Source organism: Harpia harpyja, chromosome Z (genome assembly GCF_026419915.1).
Source record: "Harpia harpyja isolate bHarHar1 chromosome Z, bHarHar1 primary haplotype, whole genome shotgun sequence".
Classification (NCBI taxonomy): Eukaryota; Metazoa; Chordata; class Aves; order Accipitriformes; family Accipitridae; genus Harpia; species Harpia harpyja.
The window spans coordinates 46,164,956-46,190,749 of record NC_068969.1 but is presented as its reverse complement, the minus strand read 5'-3'; the positions used below and the strand labels follow the sequence as shown (position 1 = coordinate 46,190,749).

At 37.0% G+C, this 25,794-nt stretch overlaps 1 protein-coding gene across 11 annotated transcripts in view; it reads right to left on the bottom strand.

The window, feature by feature from the left end:
• DMXL1 (Dmx like 1) overlaps positions 1-25,794 on the bottom strand; it is an 88,800-nt gene that overhangs the window by 62,326 nt on the left and 680 nt on the right. For 7 of the 11 annotated variants that reach the window (XM_052778829.1, XM_052778830.1, XM_052778831.1 and 4 more), the window contains exons 2-7: positions 15,885-16,010; positions 9,180-9,257; positions 7,025-7,103; positions 6,282-6,414; positions 3,907-3,973; positions 831-1,000 (exon numbers count right to left, since the gene is read on the bottom strand). In XM_052778829.1, coding sequence (XP_052634789.1) covers positions 831-1,000; positions 3,907-3,973; positions 6,282-6,414; positions 7,025-7,103; positions 9,180-9,257; positions 15,885-16,010 — 653 coding nt within the window. Of the gene's footprint in view, positions 1-830; positions 1,001-3,906; positions 3,974-6,281; positions 6,415-7,024; positions 7,104-9,179; positions 9,258-12,154; positions 12,216-15,884; positions 16,011-17,254; positions 17,491-24,403; positions 24,565-25,794 lie in introns of those variants that run through there. The other 4 variants (XM_052778832.1, XM_052778834.1, XM_052778833.1 and 1 more) reach the window with 4 other exon arrangements.

The window sequence follows — 25,794 nt, the reverse complement described above, 5'->3', positions numbered from 1 at the left end:
CTCCCTTAGGCATCATAGAGTACATAGATTTTCAAAACTGATTTAAGGACTACAGTAATGGCATTACGAAGAGTCTTCTACTTAAAGGCTGGTATAAAAGACTGCATAAACTCGCTCAAACACACAAAGGTACGCAGAATTCAAGTGGCTACTATTTGGAATAATATAGCAAAAAGATGGTTACAGGGCACAAAATTGCTAACGGTACTTCAGTTTGAGATTGCATTTACTGGTGAAAAATAGGATCAGGTCATCTAGGAATCATCATAACACACACACAAAAAATCAGACGAAAATATCAATTCCAAATTATCATTTTAATTCAATTTCCAGATACTGTTTCTGACAGAGGTCTAGTTTTGTACTAGATAGAGAAATAAATTCAAAAGACACAGAAATATTTGAATGTTTGAGAAAGATAACGAAGTGACAGGACTTTTGAAGTGCTCTGATTCCATTAGGACAGAAAGAAGAACAAACTGGGATCAAATGCATGAATGGTCATTTAAGAGTGCAATAAAAGGATGCAAAGAGAGATAATTTTGCAAGAGCTGATTTTATATTTAGTCCAATCTCTAAGCCAGTCTGTGGTATTCCTTTCTATCTTTCCAGTTCCTTCCCAGGTAATAGGGTGCTTACCATTCCCTCAAGAACTTCAATGTGACGGAATTATATGAACACACACAAACAATATACAAGGTGTGTAAACTCAATTATTAACTGAAGTAAACTGTATAACTTGTGTGACTGTTGACCGCACAGCTGTGAAGACTATGCAGTTTGGGGTTTTTGGGCCACTTTACAATCCTCAGGTTGTTAGAACTACTGACCGTGGCATGAATTTACTGGTCTTCCTCCACGAAAATGCATTTACTGATCGAGGATGAGCCAAATAAACAAATGAAAAATCAACTTCTTGTTTTTCTGAACTTGCACCAGGTGGTGTTATGGCTGATCGCCAACTGTCTGCATTGTACCACACTTTCACAAGACAATCATCCTGGGGAAAGAAAAAAAGACAGTAAATAAGACTACTTTGCATAAGAATATGATGCACTTCATACATCTCCTGGGTTTTCATTTTTCTGTTAAATAAAATACTTTTCTGATGACAGAAAACCAGTTCAGTAAATAGAACTTCAAAACCTGATATTAAAGAACACACAGTAGCAGAGCTTCCTTTTAATCTCTCTTGCCATTACTAACTTGGATTTAATTTTGCTCCTTCTGTTTAGCTGCCAGTTTTTAACAAAAAATGCAAGCTGTACTGGCTTGAGCTGGTATTCAAATGTTAATACAACTAATTGTGCTTTGACAGAAAAGCCCCAAACCTACTCACAAATTTAAGTGTTAGGAATACAAACAAAGGTCAAAGATGACATCTCAAAAATCAAGCTCAGTACTGCTCAGCCTGCTTTTCTTAGATATACACATACATAAATTGAAAAAATCATGTCCCTAGTGTCCTTGTCCTTATGCCTTTAAGAACCAGACAAATTAATCTGGATCTAGATTTGCAGTTGATGATCAACTATTAAATACAAATGGTACTGAAATACTGTATTAACCTTGGTGTGTTTAACATGACCCTATTGGGGGGAGGTGGAGGTGTTTTGCTGACCAGCATCTTCTGTCATAAAAAATTAAAGAAAGAAGACACAGAAACAAAGATGCATTTTAAAGATTCTGCAGGCAGGTAATTAACTTATTCACTTATGGTAAGAAATCCATTATTAATTTTCCTATTTAGTAATTTTACCTACTTATTCCTACTTAGTAATTGTGCTTTGCATGAGTTTATAACATAAGATAACACAGCAGGACATAAAGACATTCCAGTCAAAAAATGCAAGGATATTACCCCTAGGGAACCTATTTGCAGATTAATTTATTTTTCCACAATTCAATCATATTATAACATTAGAATCCGTTAAAACTTGACTTTTAAAATAAATATTAACTTCTACCCATAAAAAAGTAAAATACATATAGTATATATTGCCAAAAATGACAAAATACTTTTTCTTTTTTTAAAAACTGTACTTGAAGAATTTTATAAGTAATAGTTATCTTAAATATGAGTGCAATAACCCTCCTTTCAGCCACTAAATGGCTAAAGACATCACAGAACGTACAACAAGTAATATGACATCCCAAATAAGCAAAACAGGAATGGAGTATGGAAACTTGTTGCTTTGTTATTATACAGAGTACAGTTTATCACAAAGAAAGTCTAGTATTTCACTTCACACGTTGGAAACTAGTCAACTGGAATGTAGTTTACCTAGGAAAAGAAATCTAGATTATTTTACAAATTTGTTACACCTTTGTCTCTTCCTTAAAGATAGCAAATGCCTTAAAAGTTAGTCTTCTGAGCAAGCATAATGATCTGAAACAGTAAGCTTTAGAGGAAAAAGCAAACACCTACAACTAAGCAAAATGTATGTTACTCATCTGTTCTTGATGCGTACAACTGAATCACAAAAATGTGCATGACAACTATCTTTTAAAAGCAAGACTTATTTGCAGACTGCACCATTCTTGAATCTTTGGATTATAATGCTTGAAGTGCAAACAGCAACAGCAAAGTTCCACATCCTACTACTAAATCAAACACTGTTGTAACCAACTGTTATGTGTATATACTAATTTTTCATTCATGCTTCCAAGACAGAGTAGACCAAACTGCACAACTGTCTTTCATTCTTAAGTCTGAAATTTGTTCTGTCAGGATAATACTGCTCTGGATTCTGTGACACTTAAACCAGGGTTTCACTAATCTCAGCAATTGCGTCATCCCAATTAACCTTACATACTGTCATTTTGTTTCCTTTTTAATAATTCTGCAGTCTCTGCTAAGTTCTTTAGTTGGTAGCACAAATTTGATGCCTACTTACATCTGTTAATCTGTGTTAAAACTGCTTATACTTTTAAGTTTTCTGTTTCTTTTTTAAAAACAGTAGTCTGAAAACATTATTTTTTTTCCATGATCTACTCTGATAGTTCCATAAATTCTCACAAGATGGGTCTGGACATTCTTACTGGACCTTTCTGACCAATGTCAATGTGACTCTCCCCTCAAAGACAACAGTATTATTTGCAGAAAACAACTACTCCCTTAAAATCCCTTAGAAGTAATATAAATTCTCATATGGATTTGTCACACTTTTTCACTGGATCCTCTACATTATCTTGATTTTTTTTCTGCTTTGACTTATTAGGATATTATTCTCTTACAAAACCAGAACAACAAGTTTTGTAGTATAAATAAAAGATAAGTGTTTCCGGAAGTGAAAAGATATGACAGTGACATTTTGCTTTTTTTTTTTTATTTTTCCAAGTGGTTTTATTGCTTTTGCTGATAAACCACTCAATGCTGGGCACACAGAACTAATCTGTAAGATTAGCCACAAACACTGACATTAACTATGTGCGAATATCCCTGTGGAGGGGAATGTGAATTCTCTTCTATGTACACAAACAGGCATACAGATATGTTTACACAAAGAGTTAAAAGAGCTATTGTTGATTAATGGTGTCATGATAATAGTGAAATACTGAATACATTTCCTCACTAGATGAATATCCAGCAGTAAGCTCATCCACAGATCTCCCCCATTCCCTGAAACTCTTCTCTTTCTAATGTCTTATAATTTGGCACTGATTGAAAATGGGTATTTTAAAACTGTAAGCAGTGAATATTTGTTGGGTGTATCCCACCCCCAAACTACCTTTTTCACAAATTCCTATTTACCAAAATTTAAAGATGCATAGAGGGATTACTGGAAATACTATGCAAAAAAATAAAATTAAAAAAAATTAAAAAGTTTTTTTTTTAAATGTGTGGTTTTGTTTACTTTAATAGCTTATCTGTATTAGTATAAAACAATTAGAAAAAACGCTTACCTTTCCAGCAGTAGCAAAAAACTCCCCATCTGGTGAGAATTTCATTAAACAAACTTGAGAAGCAGTTCTATGAAACAGACAATTAAAAATAGAAAATAAGTTTTAAGATCTTTTTAAGAACTCTAAGCAGTTCTTTCCCCTTGAACTCACAAAAGTGATTTAATTCCTATATGCAAGTGTCCATCGTATTGTGTGAAACAACTTGAGCTTTAACAAAATCCAGAAGGACTAGGAGGTAAACTTGCATGCAACCCATGGCTGCGTTCACACAGGAAAAACAGAAAACCAAAAAGCTGTAGCTGAGGGTGCTATAACATCCAATATTCAAAAATACTGTTAAGAGAAAACCAGCTGCAAACAGATTAAACTGTATACAGAAATGCTCTACTTCCACTTCACAATCATTTGGATTTCAAATTGATTTCTGCTGTCCCATGTTATCTTCCAACTTATCTGAAAGACACCTCCATTTCTCATACTTCCTACAGTTGTAACTCAAGAAAACAAAAAGGGGTAAAAAGAGTTATGTAGTTAAGAAGTATCTGAAACTAGTTTTTACAGTAATGGTCACGCTGGTAAAAGATGCCACACCAAAATAATCTAAATCTAAATATGTGGTTCATTTTTGCTGTGTTTTACTTTCATTGTAAATACAAATAAATGAGCTGCTTTTGCAGGTTTTGAAGCACCAAGCTATTGCCTAAGTGACAGGCTTATTAATGGCAAAAAGAAAACACAAGAATTTAATAGTGCAGCACAAGTACAGTGTACATTTTCATCTTGAATTTATTAGACATATATAACAAGTTGTAAGGCCTAACTTTCAGGAATAATTCAGTTAGCCGTCAGGTCAACACAAGTGTGATGCACTTAGTGTGTGCAGTAACAACAGAAAGTCAATTAAAAAAGCCATGCTTCAAAGAAAGTAAATTTCCACCCGGGTTTAAGCAACACTCCTAGTATGGCCAATATGAAGACATTTGGGAGTGTGTCCTTTGGACATGCAAAACTATTCTGGCAAAGGGTAGTACTGCAAGATAGCTATCTTGGAAACTTCTCCTTAAGAAAAACCTATTCTAAATCTAACTGAAGTACCAGTGCCAGAAGACATACAGGCATGAAAGGTGAACTGACAAAGCAAGTTCTGTTGACCCTTTCCAGGACCTACTAGTTCAAAGTACACAACACTGAGCTCTCTGTCCTCCACAAAAGAGTTTAAAGAGGCAAACAGGTGCAGAACTATAAAGACTTCTGTAAGGTTTATGATACAAATGCAAAACATATTATTGAAGGGACAGAGGAAAAGCAGTATCTGTATGATCTTGACTACTGTTACCACAACCCCAGATTCTAAAACCACAACCACAGCATTCTGTCTACAGGCTGACTCCTCCTCTTATTAGGCTGAGAGATGAGGGTCCAAAGGTGTCCCAATAAATTGAGTAAGTCTTCAACTTCTTGTATTCAAAGGAAAGTTTTTCACTTGTCATTTGGATAGTCTTGGGATTTTAAACACATCCTTGATAAAAGTTAGAGAGTACACAGAAAAAGGAACAACTGAAGGGTTTAAAAAAGGATTTTTTCAGGTATATCCAGGGAACTACCCAACCAATGCTAAGTGCTTCATAAAGAATGATTTCAGGTGGGTCTCTCCAGCCAGCCACTTCAGGAGACTTCTTTAAGGAGACTGCCATATGGTGTACTGGTCCCAAGTGAACAGTGGACTTGATGTATTAGAAAACTCTTCCTATGGCAGGAAGGACAGTGCTTTAAGTTGTCTTACAAACTGAAGTACTAAACTAAAACTCTTCTGAACGTACCAATACACAAAGACTAAAATCAACACAAATACACGAAGAGCATTCAGAGATGCAGTAAAAGAAAACGCATCCATCTTTGCATGACTGTTCTAAATATCCAGAATAAACACAGAAAAACTAAAAGGTATGTGAAAGGGGGGAGGTGTATGAGAAGGAAAGAAAGGTAGAGTACATTGGACATAGAAGGAAGTTTATTTTAAACAGTCCTGCAAGCACAATAATTTTCAAGTATGTAATATACATATCTTACTTCTTGTACAAGTCTACTGGGAAAGTCTCAACAGCAGCCTTCCCTCAGTATTCTACTAGTGTTCAATATAATCAAAGAACTGCCTAAGAACATGAACTGCCCTAAAACCAATTACACCTGACTTTGTAGGAAGAAAGAAATATCACATATTCAAGGGAAATATGATTCAAGTTTATCACTTGATAAATTTTATTGGTATGTAACAGCACACAATAGGATTTCACTGAACTACACCAAGTACTTAATGTGAAAGCTACAAATCAGCAAGAGAAAAGGAATTACTTGTCTTTAAACGAGTTTCTTACTTGCATTGCCAGATACATCTCCATTCTCCAAGTCCAACATCTGTTCTTTCAGTATTGTCATCGTCAGAAGGGTTTTCCAAAGGAACATTGGACCAAAGCTGAAGACAACTGGAACCAGTCAAAAGGCGAGTGCCTAAAAAAAATATTTATAACAATATAACTACAAAACAAGCAGCAAAATATAGACTTCTATAAAGTGAGAGGAAAAAAACAGTTTTGCAAAGCTGAAACTGCAGAACAAAATATTCCAGGTATTATCTTAACACTTTTTCTATAGCAAAGTTATTATAATAGCAGTGTGCCTTTTACACATTCCCCTACACAGATACAGATTGGGTCGATCTTGCAAGAAGATACTCTCACATAAGACATTTTGGTTTAGGTATCTACAGTTCAAATTGTGAAAATTAATCAAATTTGCAAGGTGATTATTCTCTAAAAGAAACACCTAGAGCTACTGTAGACATCCCTTTTTCACAACAAATACTTACCATTTAAGCCATGTTTTTAAACATTAGATACTGCTGAGATTAGGATAATTGAGTAAGACCATACAGATGCACCTAGTGTTTTGGCTCTACTGTAACAAGTGACAAAAAGTATATTTCACTCCACTTCAGTGCTGTCTACCATGCTAGGACAAAACAAAAGTCTCTTCCTTGTCCTCAAAGAACAGTGAAATTTAAAAAAAAAATTAGTTGGGGTATCAAAATAGATAGGCACTTCTTTTACTCTATTCTTACCTGTGGGATCCCACGTTAGATTATGTGCTATGGCTTCCAGTAAGATTTGAGCATTCTTCTGCCATTGATAATGTAATGTCTGAAATTTTAAGTATTCACAAACATTAGCATGAAAATGCTTCCTTCCCCTCCCTTCCCATTTTATAACAGAAATAGTACATCTTCATTGCATGCTCCAACTTTTATGAAGGATGCGTGTAAATGAAATTACTGCTTATCTAATAAAAATTGATTCATTCTGATTTTTAAACAAAATAGCTTTCCATTAATCTGACCATACAAATAGAATTTTCAAACTTGTTATTTTAAAAATATAGTTTGCAAAAAATCCAGTACATAAAATCATCATTAGAATCTGAGATATTTTTAAAGGGAAGTCTGATTTCATTTTTGGAAAACAGAAGAGATATATCAAAAATGAAATACACTAGATGCACCTGTTGTTTGGTATCAGTAGTATTGCTGAATTAAACGATTTCAGTAAGGTCAAGATAACACATATGATACTCCCCCCCCCTTTTTTTTTTTAATATACAACAGGACAGTCAACTACCTTCCAATTTTGCATCATTACTTCACTGGAACAAGCTGAGGATTAAATTCACAAAATACTTATCTGGTCTGTTTTCAGAACAGGTTACAAAGTTTTGATGCTTTGAATTATAAAAGAAACTGAAATCATTACTGGAAAATATTAAGAAAAAAACCCCTGTTGGCTCTTAATTCATAAAGACAGACATTTTTAAAGTAATCATCCCCCACTCCAAAAATATCAAACCAATAGGTGTGAAAGTTAAAATATAACAACTAAATCTTGAGAAGTTTGGTAGAAAACAGTATGAAGTAACTGCAGATAAGGATCTAAATGAAATATTTCTGAAGCTGTTTTTTTCTTTTTTTCTGAACATTCTAGTAAATAGAAGACAGACAATCTTGCAACAACCTAGATATGCTGGAAATTATTGCATAGAGGTTAACTGCAAGAATGAAGTAACAGAATATTTCTTCAATTATAAATATTTGAAAGCAAATCATGGGTGGAGACTGCTTCCTCTACTGCTTATGGTTACTACACTAACTTTTGAAGTTTCAAATTAAGTGTACTGTTTACCAGTAGAGAAAAACATTCAGGATGGATTCAACATCTCCAATGATCAAAAAAGAGAGCAGTACTTCTAAAAAGCTCGTATGAGCATAGGAAGTCAGATTTCACCATTATTTTATTCCACTGCTTTCCAGTGGTATAAATTATTATATATATACATATTCAATACTAGCTATTTAATTAATATATATAATACCACTGGTTTACAGTTACACCAGGAAACATATAAGTGAGCTGGTTAGCATAAAGAAGAAAATCCACTATACGGCCATATAAACAACTCATTAATACAAATGGAGAGACCAAACCCCTGAAGAAGATGACAGACGCTTCTTGAGCAATTGCTGTCAAACCTCTCATGTTGTCAAACTGACTTTAATTAGACTCTAATGCTTCTAATTATAAGAGTAATCCTCTCCATGTAAGCAGCATGGTTAAAGAGCTTGCTGTTAATCATATTATTAGCCAGAAATTAAGATTCTGGCTGCTGATTCATTAAACCACTGTCACTGAAACTAAGCCATGCTATCAAGAGAATAAACATTGTTCTTATTCACTGTTATAGCACTGAAGCATAAGCATTCAGTCAGATATTCTAAAAAAGCCATAGGCTTTTTGAAACTATTACAGATTTGACTAAGAGCATGCAGTTTCATAAACCAAAGTTAAAATAAGAATTGTAAAACACATCAGGACGTAAAGGCTGCACAGGATGGTTCAAAAAGGAATTCCCATTACAATGGCTATACTTTTTGGAGAACAGGAATGTGCACATCTTTTGGGGTTCTGGAATATTTCAGTTATGAATTGTAGGGTTAGATAAATCAGTAATATGAAGCATTATAGTAAAACCTTTTTTTTTTTAAGCCATTTTAAATAACATGTCCCTGCCCTCCTACCATTTTTACTTCTCAAGGACCATCTTATGTCTCAATTTTATTCTAGCATTAAAATATGACATCAAAGAAATCTTCAACTTTAAAGCAAACCAGAAAAATTAGTCAGGCTTTATAACTGAGTAAATGAATTAAGGAGTGATGAATTACTTACATTACGATGACTGCTGTTCTGCTTCAAGAGGCTAACTGGCTCAAAGATACAAATCACCTTTCCGTAAGAAGCTGCAATCTAAAGCAGTTTATATTTATATGTACATAAACACACACACAGAAGAAACAATCTATAAAACAAACAAGAATAAGATGCAAATTGTTGATTCTACTTTTAACCCTCCTTGTAGATAAATTTGAAGCTCAGTCCATAGTCCCTTTCCATAACAGAAAAATGACATCTAGCAAAAATCATAAAGCAAACGTTGACAATAATAAAACCAAAACTCATTATTTACACTTTAGTCCTGATAAACTACTGAGAGTACAGGTGGACATGAGCACTTTTTTTTTTTTTTTAATTAGATCTATTATCAACATTCTTTCCACATTAAATTAGGTAAACACTTAAAAGAGTCTGCAGAGTTCACATTCTCAGAAATGGAACCAACTTTGGTTCAGGGTACTTTTGTGGACTTCCCTGGCATGAGAACATGCTAAATTATAAAAAGTTAATTCAGAACACTCAAGCACACAAGCTGAACACCCAATGCAGAGAAATGAGGAACAGAACTACTAAATGCTAACATAAAATACTTCAAAAGAAGTTGCAGTATGGTCAGCTTTAATAAGTATTTTTAAGTTTTATTCCATCAGTGGTATCAGCCACCCCTAACTTGCATTAAGACAAAATTAAGAGTATTTTATCTCAAGATATCTATATAAAAGCAAGTGTAAAAGACTTGCTAAGAGGAGCCAAAACAAGCCAAACATATGTTAAAGACTTCAGGCAGAGAGCCTGAGAATGCTATCACAAGGCAATGTTGCCTAAAGCTACTCTGAAATACAGATTTACAAAAATGGAGTTTGCTTAGGTCATGCATAATGGACATCCTGCATTCTGACGTGATGCTTGATGTTAAAAGGAGCACATCTACAGTTCTGATAGGCTGGAATAGTCAACTTCCTATTTCTGTGAAATTCTGGCTCAAAGTGTTTACAGTTTTCCTTTAACAACACTAAAGTCAGAGTCACTTTATAAAATACATTTTGATTTCAGTATCAGCCACAACAGCTTTAAGAAAAAAACCACTGAACTGTCATACCCAAGTTGTTGTTATTTACAGATCTGTTAACTACAGACGTACATGATCTGTACAAATGTACAGATCCATACAGATCCTAAAATCCATAGATCTGTAGCTTCAAGAGAAACCCTCTACGTTAAAAAGAACAGATAGTCAAATAAATTTGTCACACTAAGAACCTAAACATCAGCCTGACCCAAAAATGCCATGAATAATTTTGTCACAGTTGCAAAATGCCTGAAGAAACCTTTTCCTTACATCTCAGACTAATACTTGCCTTCCCTAATTCTCTAGCTACGTCACTTACTCTTTTATTCTCATAATTCCATTCCGCACACCAAGAGCAAGAAGTTTATATAAATTTATATTGATTGCATTTTTCCCTTCTCTTTTTTTCCAAGTGTGGATGGTTCTTCCTTTTTTTTTATACTTTAGTGGGTGTTTAAGACAAACTAACATCAGCATGCCAAACTGCTAAACAAATAGTGTCCAGAGCAATTGCTACCCCCTCAAAGTTTCTACAGGCTTCCACAACGATACAGCCACTCAGATCAGTCCTCACAGAGCAGCATGCTGCCAAGAAGAGTAAGGCAAATTTGTACATTGAAGAATTTCCCAAACTAGCAAAATAATCACCCAGACATCAACCAAAGGTCTATTGTAGTCCCAAGACCTGTTATTAGAAACACAATGTGCAGAGAAGCCTTACTGAGCTGTAAGAGAGGTTACAGTCACTCCTAATGATAGATAGTGGTAGTGAGTGCACCCCCAGCAAGTTTGCAGATAACGCCAAGCCGAGCGGTGCAGTTGATTTGCTAGAGGGAAGCGATGCCTTCCAGGGGGACCTTGACAACCTTGGGGAGTGGGCGCATGTGAACCTCATGAAGTTCAACATGGACAAGTGCAACGTCCTGCACCTAGATCAGGGCAATCACCAGTATCAATACAGACTGAGTGAAAAATGGATCGAGACCATCCCTGCAGAGAAGGACTTGCAGATACCAGTGGATGAAAAATTGGACATGAGCTGGCAATGTGCAGTTGCAGCCCAGAAAGCCAACCGGATCCTGGGCTGCATCAAAAGAAGGGTGGCCAGTAAGGGTGAGGAAGGTGATTTGCCCCCTCTAATTTATTCTCACGAGACCCCACCTGGAGTACTGCATCCAGCTCTGGGGCTCCCAGTACAAACACAGACATGGACCTGTTTGAGCAGGTCCAGAGGAGGACCACAAAAGTGATCAGAGGGGTGGAACACCTCCCCTATGGAAAAAAAGGCTGTGAGAGTTGGGGTTGTTCAGCCTGGAGAAGAGCTCCAGGGAGATGTTACTGCAGCCTTTCAATACTTAAACAGGACTTACAAGAAAGATGGAGAAGGAATAGTGGTTTTAAACTAAAAAAGACAGTAGATTTAGATTAGGTATAAGGAAGAAATTTTTTATGATGAGGATGGTGAGACACTGGAACAGGTTGCCAGAGAAGCTGTAGATGCCCCATCCCTGGAAAGATGCAAGGTCAGGTTAGATGGGATTTTGAGCAACACGATCTGGTGGAAGGTGTCCCTAGCCATGACACGGGGCTTGGACTAGGTCATCTTTAAAGGTCCCTTCCAGCCCAAACCATTCTATGAGTATGTAACTCTTGCACTGTCATAAGAATAAAGCATCAGTCCTTGGGGCAACAACTTTTCCCATCCTCACCACTTTCTCAAAAGTGGGAATATCACTGGCAGCATCAGGTTCTCATTTTATAAAGTTTTAGTATAATCCAAATAGTTTCTTGATACAGTTATGTTTTTCCCCACCAGGCCTCCATATTGCACAGAAGCCCTCAAGATTTTTCTCATTCATCAAAAGGTCGGTAACTCATTCTAAGTTACATTATCACTCACCACCAAACAGCAGAAAATAAAACAATCACAGTTTCTTTGAAAAGAACCCACAGACTGCCTACTGAAAAACAAACAAAACCACTCCACTGTAATATATTTCATTAAATTATAAACACTGGATTCAAAACTGAGCTTTCATACTGAAAATAATCAGTATTTCTACTTACAAAAGAAAAAGGTCTTATTTAAAAATGTCGCCTTTATCAAAGTCACTGGTTTTACTTACCAATTTTCTACAAGTAACCTAGTAGCACGTAAACTAAATGAAATTTTTAATTAGTACCTAAATTTTTCTTTGACATCAGTAAAATAAGTTTGTTCCATAAAAAACCACTTGATATACATTGTAACACTGCAGTCACCAGCAATGACGCAAACAACTTTGATTAAACATTTCCAATGATCTGAAGCTAGGACTATCTTCTGGCACTCTGTTAGATATTTATACAAGCCAAACCATGAAAACAATTAAAGTTTTGCCAGGTTATCTTTAAGAGTTTTGGCCTTAATTCTTGTGTTCACTGGAGGAAATGGAAAGAGGTTTGTAGCTTACATTGTGTGGGAGAAGATCAATTACTGTACCCACTTACAAATACATTGTTGATTACCAAATTGCCTACAACCAGAGGCAAGAGACTGGATTCAGTGGCCTAAGATTAAATTGTCCTGTTTGTTAAACTAGTCCTTGCAAATCTACGGGAGACTTTTTTAAAAAAGTTTATATACATACACATACATGTAAATATAAACATGTACCTACATGCTTTCTTGGGATGATTAAAAATTCTCATCCATTTTTTTCCCCCCTCATCTCAGTCTTGGAGACAGAAAATCAAGTTTACCTCCAAAAGTAGACTAGGAAGAGAAAAGATGGTGCCATGTTCCCCCCACCCTTCAAAGCCAAGGGAGAGGTGGGTCATACATGAACTTCTAAGCTGTTGCTACTTCAAAGCAGCTTCACAAGGCACTAGCTTCCCAATAAACTAGAATTAGATTTAGGGGGCAAGAATGGAGAAAAATTTCAACACATTACTTTCCTAACTAGAGAATAGCTCTTTTACAAACCAATTCTGTCACCCAAAGGGAGAATGATGGAGATCCTTCAAAGAGATTAAAGGCTAGCTATTAGGGAGAAAACACTGGGTTTAGGCCCAGCTGGCAACAAAGCACCACACAGCAGCTAAGTCACTCCTCCACTGCAGTGAAAAACCTCATGAAAAGCTCACGCGTCAAGACAAGAACAGGGAGGGATCACTCATCAGTTACAGTCACAGGCAAAAACCAGACTCAACTTGGGGAGAAAAAACAAACAAAATCAATTTAATTTGTTACCAATCAAATCAGAGTAGGATAAGGAGAAGTAAAACCAAACCTTAAAACACCTTCCCCCCACCCCTCCCTTCTTCCCAGCTCAACTCCAGTCCCAGTTTCCTTGACCTCCTCCCATCCTGAGCAGCGCAGGGGGATGGTGCATGGGGGTTGGGGTCAGTTCATCACACGTTGTCTCTGCCACTCCTTCCTCCTCAGGGGGAGGACTCCTCACTCATCCGCTGCTCCGCCATGGGGTCCCTCCCACAGGAGACAGTCCTCCACGAACTGCTCCAGCGTGGGTCCTGTCCATGGGCTGTAGTCCTTCAGGAACAGACTGCTCCAGCATGGGCTGTCCCATGGAGTCACGGCCATCTTTGGGGGCAGCCACCTGCTCTGGTGTGGGGTCCTCCACAGGCTGCAGGTGGGCATCTGCTCCCCTGCTCACCTCCATGGGTTGGGGGGGGACAGCCTGCCATCTCACTACAGGCTGCAAGGGCATCCCCTCCTCCGGTGCACATCCTCCACCTCCTTCCTCACTGACCTCGGTATCTGCAGAGGTGTTCCTCTCACATTCCAATCTCCTCCCCCACTGCAAGTTTGCCTTCTTAAATCTGTTCTCCCAGAGGCGCTACCACCATCGCTGATGGGCTCGGCCTTGGCCAGAGGCGGGTCTGACTTGGAGCTGGGGAAGCTTCTAGCAGCTTCTTACAGGAGCCATCCCTGTAGCCCCTCCCCCACTACCAAAACCCCACCACACAAACCCCATACAATGCTCAATAGCAGCTCTCTGTAAAGTAAAAAATTAAAAAGGTACATAATTCGTAAACTACAAATGCTAACTGGATACTTTCAGAAAGGTTCAAAACTGCAACCTAAATAAACTGCATTATTTGCATTCTGCTTCTTCCAACAGATTTTAAACAACAAAGAATAATCTGGAAGCAAAGTGAAGAGAAATCTGTGTGTCAATACTGATGAAAAAGCTGTAAGAAGAAATTCCATCCTTGCAGCAGTGAACTGGAAATGTATTGATCAGTCTGGTCAATAAGTAGATTCTAACCATTCACTGCTTAGTATTTCAGCACTCTGCAAATACATCTAGTCTAATTGCTAACAGCTAACAATATCAACTGTCAGAATCAAAATGACCACATAGGTTTATGAACTGAAAAAATTCTAAAGCGTAGTAAGCTTGATAATTTGATATAATCATATGTGTTAATTCACAATTCAAGGACAGGTTGTCATTTAAATGCATACAGAACTGTTATTGTGCAGTCAAGATGACCTTGCAAATTTGCAGAAAGATTTTCCAAGATTAACTGTGATATGTGATCTGCATATGTATTTCACCATTTGTTAATATATGGCCAGTGGACTCAAAAAAACTTTGTAGTTAACAGCAGCCAATGGAGAAACACATGTAGTGTTTACAGCTACAAGGTACCAGAGACACAGAGGAGAACATTTTGTCATTTTTGTTTATGTTCCTTCACTATCACTGCAAGAGTTCATCACTCAAACATAAAAAAGCAGGAATAGAGAGTGGCTGGGGATCACCATCATAGAATTCACATGTAAACATGAACTGGTTTCCATGCAGAGGTCTTGTCTCAAGATGGACACCAGAATTTAACCAAAGCTCTCATCAACTGATACGGCTTGTAGTGATGTGCAGAAGGCTCACATTATCTCCCACTAGGACAGGCTTAAAGAAAGAAACAAAGTAAAAAAACCCTCTTAGATGAGCCAACATGTAGCCAGACACAGTTCCTACTGAACTGGTGAACAGCTTAATCACACTGTGACATCCCGATGGATAGTTACCTGGTTCTTTCTTTTTTACTGTGACAGAACAATTAAGACAGACCTCTGTAAAAAGGACTTGAAACCTAATGGTGTCTAAAATACAACACTTCTGATCCAGTTTGCCTACATAAGAAAAAGAAAAGCTGAGAATTCAAGAAAGCAAAACCCTGTCCAAGAGCAATTTTAAGCCTTTATGAATTCCTTGAAAGGGATGTCATTTTTCTGGATGACCCGACAGTGTTGTTTGGGAAGCACTCATCTCCCACCAGCCACTAATGTGTCAAAGCATGTCATTGACATGCCCAGTAATGTGAAGCCATAGTGAATAAATTACCTTTGCTTCCACCTTACTCATCTTTTAGTCAAATTCTTGCTATCTTATCTATGCAGCCCTGTGCGTATCTATATCTTCCTGTGCAGCCCTATATATCTTCTACCTACAGATACTATTTCACATTCACTGTGCTGCTTACTACAAAAAGACATGACGCAATCAGCCATTTTACTATTCACTCTTGTGTATCTGCCTTAACTTTCAAGTATCCACACTCTTGAGAAGGTGCTTAACATGACATTGCTAGAAGATTCTTAGAAACACTGCTCTACGTACCTTCCCCTGTTGCATTGAACAGTCCACACACCCCACTTGAATGTTTCCATGTTTTGCTCCAGGGATTATCTGTAATCTTTCAAAGTCAGTCCCCAACACCACAATATCACATCCTGATGCATATGCCTAAAAAAAAAGAAACAAGAATTAAGAAGAGCTTTAGCCACTTCCAGCATATCAGTGAAGTATGAAACAGTATAGTCCACATATCCTATCCACATAGAACATTACAGACAGAAGTACAGAGGTATTTGCAGAGATCAAGTATGTGTCTACAATTTAAATCAAGCAACAGAAGTGGCAAATTACTCTTCCTCCATGCTTAGAAGTGCATCACAACACTTGTTTAACAAGCAGTGGTTCAAGATAGAAAAGGCAAAAACGGTGGAGTTATGAAAACATCTAAAAGAAAAGAAAAAGCATGAAGAACAAAGTTCATGCAAAGTAGGAAAAAGTAATGCATTTCCTAGACTGGAGACAGAGGCATTTAAAAATAATTTTTTGAAAAGGGGGAATAGGACTGAGGAGCTAAAATGGTACAAAGCATTTAGTAAGGAACTTAGTAAAGGGAAATTTCAAAAGGGTAACAGCATGAAGCTTAGTTACAGAAAAGCAAAACTGTGCTTTCAGATTTGTCTCCTGTTACTTGCATTCCATGGATTAATTTTATTTTCTCTTAAATTTATAGTCACTAAGTAACTTGATATATCTAACACATTCACAGAGCCAGCTGATTGAGTACTGCAATGTCTGAGTCAAAATTTCTTCCTATCTGTATGCAAGTTTTGTTAGAAACTGAGCACAGATTAAAATGGAGAGAAAGATTAAACACTGGAGAAACTTGTGGAAACAAAAGTGAGCAGAATAATTCAATAAGCATAAGAATATAGCATTCAAGGATGAAAGTCCTAGAACAAGGAATGTACATCCATTAAAAAGGTAGAGCCAGGAAGTCAGCAACAAAATTAAGAGCACAAACAATAGTATTCTACTAGAGAGCAAGAGAACGATAAAAGGGCCAAAAATGCCCTTTTAGTTGGCCAAAAGATTCAATAGCAGAACAGTCTCACAAAAACTGCAGATGGAAGATTTCCTATTACTGGCATAAATGATCATGTCCTTACAATCAACCCTGCTAATTAACTAAAACCACTTTTGACTTGAAAAAAGGCAGAAAAATTGAATGCTAGATATACAAATTTGAAATCTGATGATCATGTTTTCAGGTGTTTCATGTGAGAGAGTACTTTTACCTAGACTATTACAGCATTACATACATTAAAATAAATAAAATAAAAAATATGGAGATTTTGGTCCCGAGACAATTTTCCCCACAAAGGGTTCAGTGGTATTTCACAAAACAATCTTACCCAGAAGACTGTGATTATCATTCTCAGCCAATATTCAGTTATTACTTTCCAATCAGCAGATCATCAGCCACCCTTAAAATTACCTGATACTTGAAAATGCTGTATATAACGCTTCTGCAGACTAAATATAACCATGTACTTATTTATGATCATTTATTATTGGTCAGGTTTTTGAGCCCCTTCCTGTCCTGTCCCCTCTTCAGCTTCAAAAAGAGGTTCAAGCAGTGTAATTCCTCCTGTCAAAAGAGCAGCATTTATTACAAATTGACATAATAAACGGCAGGCTCCAAAGCAGTCGAATTTAAAACTCATTCCAAAAGAGGAGATTGAGTACTATTTTTTGTTCGAACGTTAAAATGATTATTTTGATATTGCAATGACATGAACTTTGGACCTGTTCCTCCCAGAACTTTTTTTTTCTTTAGTTAAAAACCATCTCACCTGGTGACTCACTGATTAAGTCTGTAGTCCACCAGGCAAAGGTTACTCAGAAGTACAATAGATACATTTTTTTCCCAAAGCCATTTTGTTGAATTTAGTGTTCCATACGAAGGCAATTTTAAGGGGGGGGGGGGGGGGGAGAAGTGCTTCACTTCAAAAAGATAACATGGCTTTATTAAAAATGTCTTTAATAATCTGAAGTGTCAAAGATTGTATGAAGCCTACTTGCTCTTCTGTATAGCCCTCTAGGCCTCATCAGCACTTTATAGACTTACTAGATTTCTCCCATCTGTTTCTCTCCATTTCTAGCTTCACAGGCAAGCCTGAGATCATGTAGCATCATAACACTACAATATTTCCATCACGGTGAGCAAGAACTAGCATATAGAGCAACACATACCATTAGCAGCAATCCAGAAGTTCAGAAACTGATCATTTTAATCGGATGAAGAACTTGACCAGTTTTAACATATAAAAAAAGTCCCGAGTACACTTGGCATTTTGCACTGGAAGAACTCTAAAGTAACTATAAAACACTACACACTGGAGTCTTTAGGAACTGGTATATTCAGCAATGTATCAGGACTTAAAACATTACCAGAACACAGGCTATCTCCTGCTAATCTGGGCTATGCTGGACAGCAGTAGCTCAAAGCAGTATGCAAAAATCCTAGACTTGCCATTTCCTGAAAATATCCCCTTTATGAATATAAACTCTTGTCCAAGAGCTATATACCTCCTCCTCCTCCCTTTTGCTATGTTTAAATATGGCTGCTCTATGTTTAATACTCATGTCTTCCCCAACTTCATATGCTGTCTGTTTAAAAAAAAAGTTTGTTAAATTGGGATGAACTTTCTGAAGAAAAGTTGGGGAATATCTTCTCATCCTAGCGGTTCTCAGTTCTAACAATCAATTATAAGTGCACTCGTAAGAATCTAGACCAGGGTGGGGGCAAGGGGAGTACCCTTTGAAAAATCTTATTCTTGGAAGAAAAATAGAGTCATTCTGTCATGATTTAACTCCAGCCAGCAACTAAGCCCACGCAGCCGCTCACTCACTTCCCCCCCACCCAGTGGGATGGGGGAGAGAATCGGAAGGAAAAAGGTAAGTCTCGTGGGTTGAGATAAGAACAGTTTAATAGGACAGAAAGGAAGAAAATAATCATGATAATAATCACAATAATAAAATGACAATAATAATAATAATAGGATTGGAATATACAAAGCAAGTGATGCACAATGCAATTGCTCACCACTTGCTGACTGATGCCCAGTTAGTTCCCAAGCAGTGATCCCCCTTCCTCCAGCCAAATCCCCCTAGTTTATATACTAGGCATGACATCACATGGTATGGAATATCCCTTTGGCCAGTTTGGGTCAGCTGTCCTGGCTGTGTTCCCTCCCAACTTCTTGTGCCCCTCCAGCCTTCTTGCTGGCTGGCCATGAGAAGCTGAAAAATCCTTGCCTTAGTATAAACACTGCTTAGCAACAACTGAAAACATCAGTGTGTTATCAACATTATTCTCATACTGAATCCAAGAAATAACACTGTACCAGCTACTAGAAAGAAAATTGACTCTATCCCAGACAAAACCAGGACACACTCCACCCTTATGTTCTGGTAATTCTCCTTATTACCTGAAAAAAATTGACATTCGGGAAAAAAAGAATCACTTCTGACATCAGTCTATTCAGATGGATTAGATCATACTTGGTTACATTGACTTCCCGATCCCCAATAAGCTGCAGAACCACTGACCACGTCTTAAGTCTGTAGAGCTGATCTGTCCCCAAAGAGGTAGAAAGAAAGAAAAAAAAAAAAAAGCATTTTCAAAGAGCTTCCAAATATAACTACAGCCAAGCAGAAGGATGATGACTTGGAGGTTATTTTTGACGTTTAGTCAATGTTCGCCTGCAGGAGAACCACAGTTTCAAAGACAAAAAGCCAAGGGATGCAAAGGGGAAGGAAGTTACATATTTCAAAAGAAAAAGAGTGTCTGAATGGAAGGTAACTAAGCTGTCTGGCAAATGAAACTGCAACAGGCTCCCTTTCCTACTGTTGCCTACCATCCCAATCCCATTACACCTCATACTGACCAGACACTTGAGTGTTCCCCTTCTCCTAAGGTATCCTTGCTTTGGTTCTTTGCTGGCCCCACTGCAACCCGTCCATTAGACTGTCTCTGTGCAGAGAAGTCACATCCTCATACACACTCACTGGAACCCAGACTCCAGTTCTGAAAGAGGTTTCTAAGCAGTAGTATCTTATAAAGACATTCCTCTAAAACAAGAGCACAAAACTAACTGCTGGACTAATTTTACACTTACTTTTTTTTCACCTCAGAAAACTTTATAAGGTATTTTACCATAGTATAAGGGAAGTCAGTAGTCAGGAGTAAAGGACACTTTCTATACCCTAACAGTCTCTCAGATACAACAAAAATCAATCCTGACTACCAATCAACTTTATCTACTTTTTACTGCGAGACTTGTCCACAGTAGTTTGCATGTCACTCATTTTCATTTTGACAGAAGCTACTGAGATTGCATTTTTATAAGCTATGGAAACTAAGAAAAAAGGTAATTCAAATGTTCTATTACATGTAGGGCAAGAAGCAATTTCAGGGTCTAAGCACTTCTCGTATCTGTACTCTTGTCTACATGACCTGGTTCCTGCCGGGGGGGGGGGGGGGGGGGGGGCAGGGAAAGGAAGGGGGGCACAATATGCTGCCATACAGTTCAACTAGGAAAGAATTCCTAAACATGTATTAAATTAAAAAAAACCAAAAACAAACAAACCCACAAAAAAACCCACACAAAAACCCAACCAACGAAAAACCAAAGATGCCTTTTTAAAGCGAGCAGAGCCTCTAAGTCTGATTTTGGCAAGCCATAAAAGCCTTTCACCTTAAGAATGTCCTAGAATATTTACAAGAAAGCTGTCTTTGCACAATGGGACAAGCAGATCATGTTGATATTATCATGTTCTTGGAATGTTTATTAAACAATGCTTTGTTCTTCTGTTACACAAATAAACAAGATAGAACTAGTTGAAGCTGCATGAATATGGATTTCACTAGCTGTTGACATAGCAAAACAAGCCTGAAATTAGGAAGTGAAAGATGTTTCAGGCCTGTGAAAATAAATGTGATTTTGCGTGCAGTACTGGATTTTCACAGTTTCTGCCCTTCCTTTTAATCAGATGTCAGCTCTTATACCTAAAATCATATTTCTTTGGGGAAGATTAACAGATATTTTGACAATAACAGTGCTTTAAAAGCATGTTAGTTTTAACAGAAAATAGTACAGGTAACTATATGAACTATTCTAATTTCTTTCTGAAGTGAAAGCCTGATATACACAACTCTTAAAAACAGAGAATGGTACTGGCAAATCAGACTCTGCTCTCAAGAGAAGAAAAACAAATGAGCAGCGGTCTTGACTTCTTACATAGCACAGCACATGTAAAGCAATTATTTCCCTTATACTCGACTGTCTTTAAATATTTATTCTGTGTACTAATACACAAAGTTTTTGCTATAGTTTCTGCTACAGCTACATAAGGACTGACGCATTATCTTTCACAGCTTGCACAAACTTTATTTAACCTGCACCTCTTATGCGAAGGGCCTACATCTCTTACATGAAGGGCACAAGTACACCTACCAGAAATTGCCAGCTATTATCCACAGGTGAATGCAGTAGTACGTGTGCATGCATAGGCATTTATAAGGTAATATATATATAAACACATACAAATATGTATGGGATGAACATACAGACTAGACAGATAATGCAGAACTCTGTGCTGGGCCCAAGGTCATACAGAACCACCTAGCCGAAGTAGACCAAGGGGCTGCATTAACAATTCACAGTAACTTACTTGGAAATGTTCTCTCCCTGCTACAGCTATACTGGAAGCTTACCAGTACAACCACCCACGTTATCTTCTGCTTCTTTTGTTTTGCACCTGATTCAGGTACTGTATCAGAGGTAATTCTCAAGCCACATAAAGGCTATTTTTATCACTGATGGGTCTCAAGAGTTCTTATGTCCCTTGCAAATGAAATGAAGCAAGTCCCAAAGGTCAGGATGCCAAGGCTCACAATCAAATTGACCAATTAAAAAGATTTTACTGAAATTCTATAATAGCTGAATAATATTTCTATCACGTGTGAAAGTGGAAGTTCACAATAGGTGTTTTTATGACCTTTACAACCATTATGTCTTAGGGAAGACTCATTTCCCAGTTTAAAAAAAAAGCTATTCCAAGGAAAAGCACTGTAGACTGGGAACAAAGCATTTACATCAGGTAATTACATCAGGTAGCTGTTTCTTCTGCTGGATTAAGCATGTAAACATAATACATTATCAGCCTGCAAGGGCTAAATACTGCTTATATGCAACACAAATAGGCACAGGTGGGAGATGAGTACTTCCTCATGTCTCACTTCTCTTAGTTTTTCCCCTCTCCTCATTGGTTCCTCTTCTAAGAAAAATTTAGAACAAAGGTCATTCTTATGAAAAGTAAAGACAAAAAATAAAGGCAAATAAATCTGTTAAGCAGGTGATACTGCAGTTACATCTGTATTTTTCTCTTTTGCACAGAATGGTCAAAATCAAAAAGCACAGTCACTATGAACCACATTGTACCTCGCTGAATTATTCTATTTAAAAAAAAAAAAATCTAACCTGTGCAGATATGAATTTGCACTAGTCTTTTTAGCATGGTCTCTCCCCAACCCCATTATTATATCAAAATTTACACTAGTCTAAATTATAGATTTTTAATTTTAAATTAAAATGTAATTTTAATTACATTTAAATATCTTATTAAGAAATTATTTCTTTCATTAAGAAGATTAATTAAATTTAAGAAATACTCTTTCATCATGCTTGGAAAAAAAACCAACTTTCTAATCTATGAAAAGTATTTGAAATAATATACTACTTTAAGTGGCAAATTGATTGGCCATGCACTTAGAATCAGGCTCACTGCAACTGCACTTTTTATTGAAGTGTAAGGAGGTTTTATCCCCCCCCCCTTTTTTTTTTTAATTAATTCATTTAAAAAAACAATTTATTTCATAAGTTCAGAATAGGCTAACTGGAACATGGGGAAAAAAAAACCCAAACCCCAGACTTACCAAAAGGTCTCCTTCCCTTTTCTAAATCACAATCAAGAAGCAGGTATAAACAATGTAACTTCTTGTTAACTGACTCTCATGACCAGTCAGTTAATTTTCTTGACTATAAATATGCATGGAGTTCTAAATACAAAGAAAGTGTTGAGTATTTTCTAGACAAATAAGTTAACAATTTTGAGCAACAGAATCTACTTTTCTTTATCAAAAAATTTTACAAAGCTGGAAATCTTTATATCACAACCCAGTATTTTTGCAAAATTCAGTGTGGTCTTGACCAAACTATCCAAAACCCACATTTTCCAAGTGCATTTCAACTTAACGTTGAAATTCTCAGTTTTATCAGTCATACAAAGGAAGTCTCAAGTCCAGGATGAGTTTAATCACACACAGAGAGGAAATCTGCCCCAAAAAGACTCTGTTTGCATTGAAATAAACCATGCAATTTATCTTTCTTTTCCAAGCTTTACCCCTACAAACAATCAGTCTTTTGTGACTTCCATTACCAGTCTTGGGACTTGTGCTTGTAAAATTGCTATTGCTCACAGTGATTTCTTTTTTTCCCCTCTTCTGATACTTGGAAAAAACCAAAAGGAAAAAAAATATTACAGAAGCAGAACTGAATAAGCAAAAATGCACAAAGCCAACCAATCACAAAAATGGTATCAGTGCTGATTACCCAATAACTTAAATACAACTTCAGTAATAACTAGTACAGCACTACCCTATGTGATGAACTCAACGAACTTATTAAACAAATGGTTTTTTTTACTCAACTATTTCAGATCTGAAAACAATGAAAGAAAGCAAAGGATGTATTCCACTGTGGGCAAGCACACAGAAAATAAAAGAACTTGATTTCAGGAGAAGCACATAGAGAGCAAACAGTTAAATTCTGACTTCTGAGGGCTGAGTTCTCACTCATTTAGTGCATGTTATTACTGCCCACTCTCAGCAGATAAAGAACAGGCACAGTCCTTATGATACCTTGATGTTTATGAGCCTTTTTCTATATACAAATAAAAAGTGCCAAAAACTCTTTATCAGTGTTCTCTCCAAGGAAGGTCATACTCCACTTGACACTTCACATCCTAAAAAAAAAAAAAAAAAAAAAAAAAAAAAGGCCAGAACAACAAACCTGCACACCATTAGGACAAATATGTCAAATACCTTCTTAAAACAGAACTGCACATATTCAAAAAGGTGCATGTAATTCAGTGGGTACAGGCACTTTTTACTACTTTCACTTCCAATTTTTCAGAGTTTAGGAGAAGAATCTGTAGTATTTACAGAAAAACTGTATTATTTTAAAAGTTTTCACCTTAGATAGTCAGTACAGCATATCAGACAATATTCTGAACCATACTGTATCAAAAAAAAAAATCAAAGCATTACAAACCAAGTTCTCTTGTCAGGCAAAGGTAACTCACCCCACCTGTGCAGTACATAACCCTGAAATATCAACCCCTATAAGTTCTCAACTACGAAAAGTGGAAGCATAGAAGTTTGCCGAGACATGGTTTTTTCCATTTCTAAGATACCATTCAACAGTATTTATACTTACTAATGCTTATATCCTGACTTCAGATATGGGAAAACTGTCCATTTTTGTTGTTGGATTTTCTAAAGGTTAAGTCCACCTTTTCCTTCCAAAAATGCAGAAATTAGCTTCATTACCTTTCACTTCTTAATCCTTCTGAGCAATCTCGTGAATTTAACATAACATTATACAATGAATAACAGCACCCCCCCCCCCCCCCCCCAAAAAACCGCCCTGAAGCAGTCAAGGATATTTCTGTTAGCAGTTTTAAACCTGAGGAAAAGAAATCCATAAATAAGCTTGTCCGAGAAAGGAAGATGAATGTGTCTATAGGAAACATTGTTACTATATTTATGTCAAAATAGCTGTTGTAAAAAAGAGACCATAGAAACAGTTACTGAAAACTGCACTTCCCAATCATTCCTTTCTCCCCAAAGAGAGATTCTTACTCTTATTATCCACTGGGGAGCTCTAACACTTTTGACAAGTTAGGCCATAACAGCCAGAGAGCCCTTGAGTGACACTAATAACTCAAACTATTTCCCTCAAAAAAGAATGATATCAAAATGGGAAACTTACATGAACATACTTTGAAAGCTGATTAGTGTAAAGCAAACACTGTAAAGCAAACCTCCTTGTCTCTTACCAAATCACTGGTGGGTCTTCAACATTTCTGGACATGTAAAATCAGAAAGTTTGGCACAGTTGGAATTTGAAGTCCCAATTGCTGCAGTTTAAGAACTCTTCCAACGTGAACTTATTTACAGGATTCATTTTTTTGGAAGCAAGCACATCACTGGAAAAGGCTGTAGATAAACATATTTTGCAAAGCCAGCCTGACTCCGGGGAATTAGCTCTAGGGTGCTTTGCCCTGAACGCTGACTGTAGCCCACCTTTCCAGCACTGACACTGCACCACTGCCGCAGAGTGAAGCTGCGAGTAGCCAGATGAATTTAACTGCGTAGGCCAGATGGGACAGAAAAAAATAAGTTTCTTAATTCTTGCATTTCTATCTATCATTCCCCTATCAAACTCAAAAGCACACTATGCTATAATTAAGGGTGGCCAGAAAAGGCAAGGTTAAAAATACTCAAACGTGGTGCACTGAGAAACTTTGCTGTGCCTTATTTCATTCCTCTTCAGCCCAAAACGGAAGGCAGGAAAGGTATATTTCAGGGAGGAATGGGAAGAAAAACACAGCAACAGAAGTCTGTTTACAAAGCAAACGTGAAAGGGAGGAAAACAAACACTAACAAAAGGCTATAGCCTTCACTAAATGCTGCAAGTGTTTTTTTCTCCACTCTAAGTGTAAACACCGACAGGGAGTTCCAAAATGGTTTTAACATCTTCATGCTCAGGCACGGTATTTCAAGACGTACTTCACCCCATGACCAGTGAGGATTTCCATTACATTC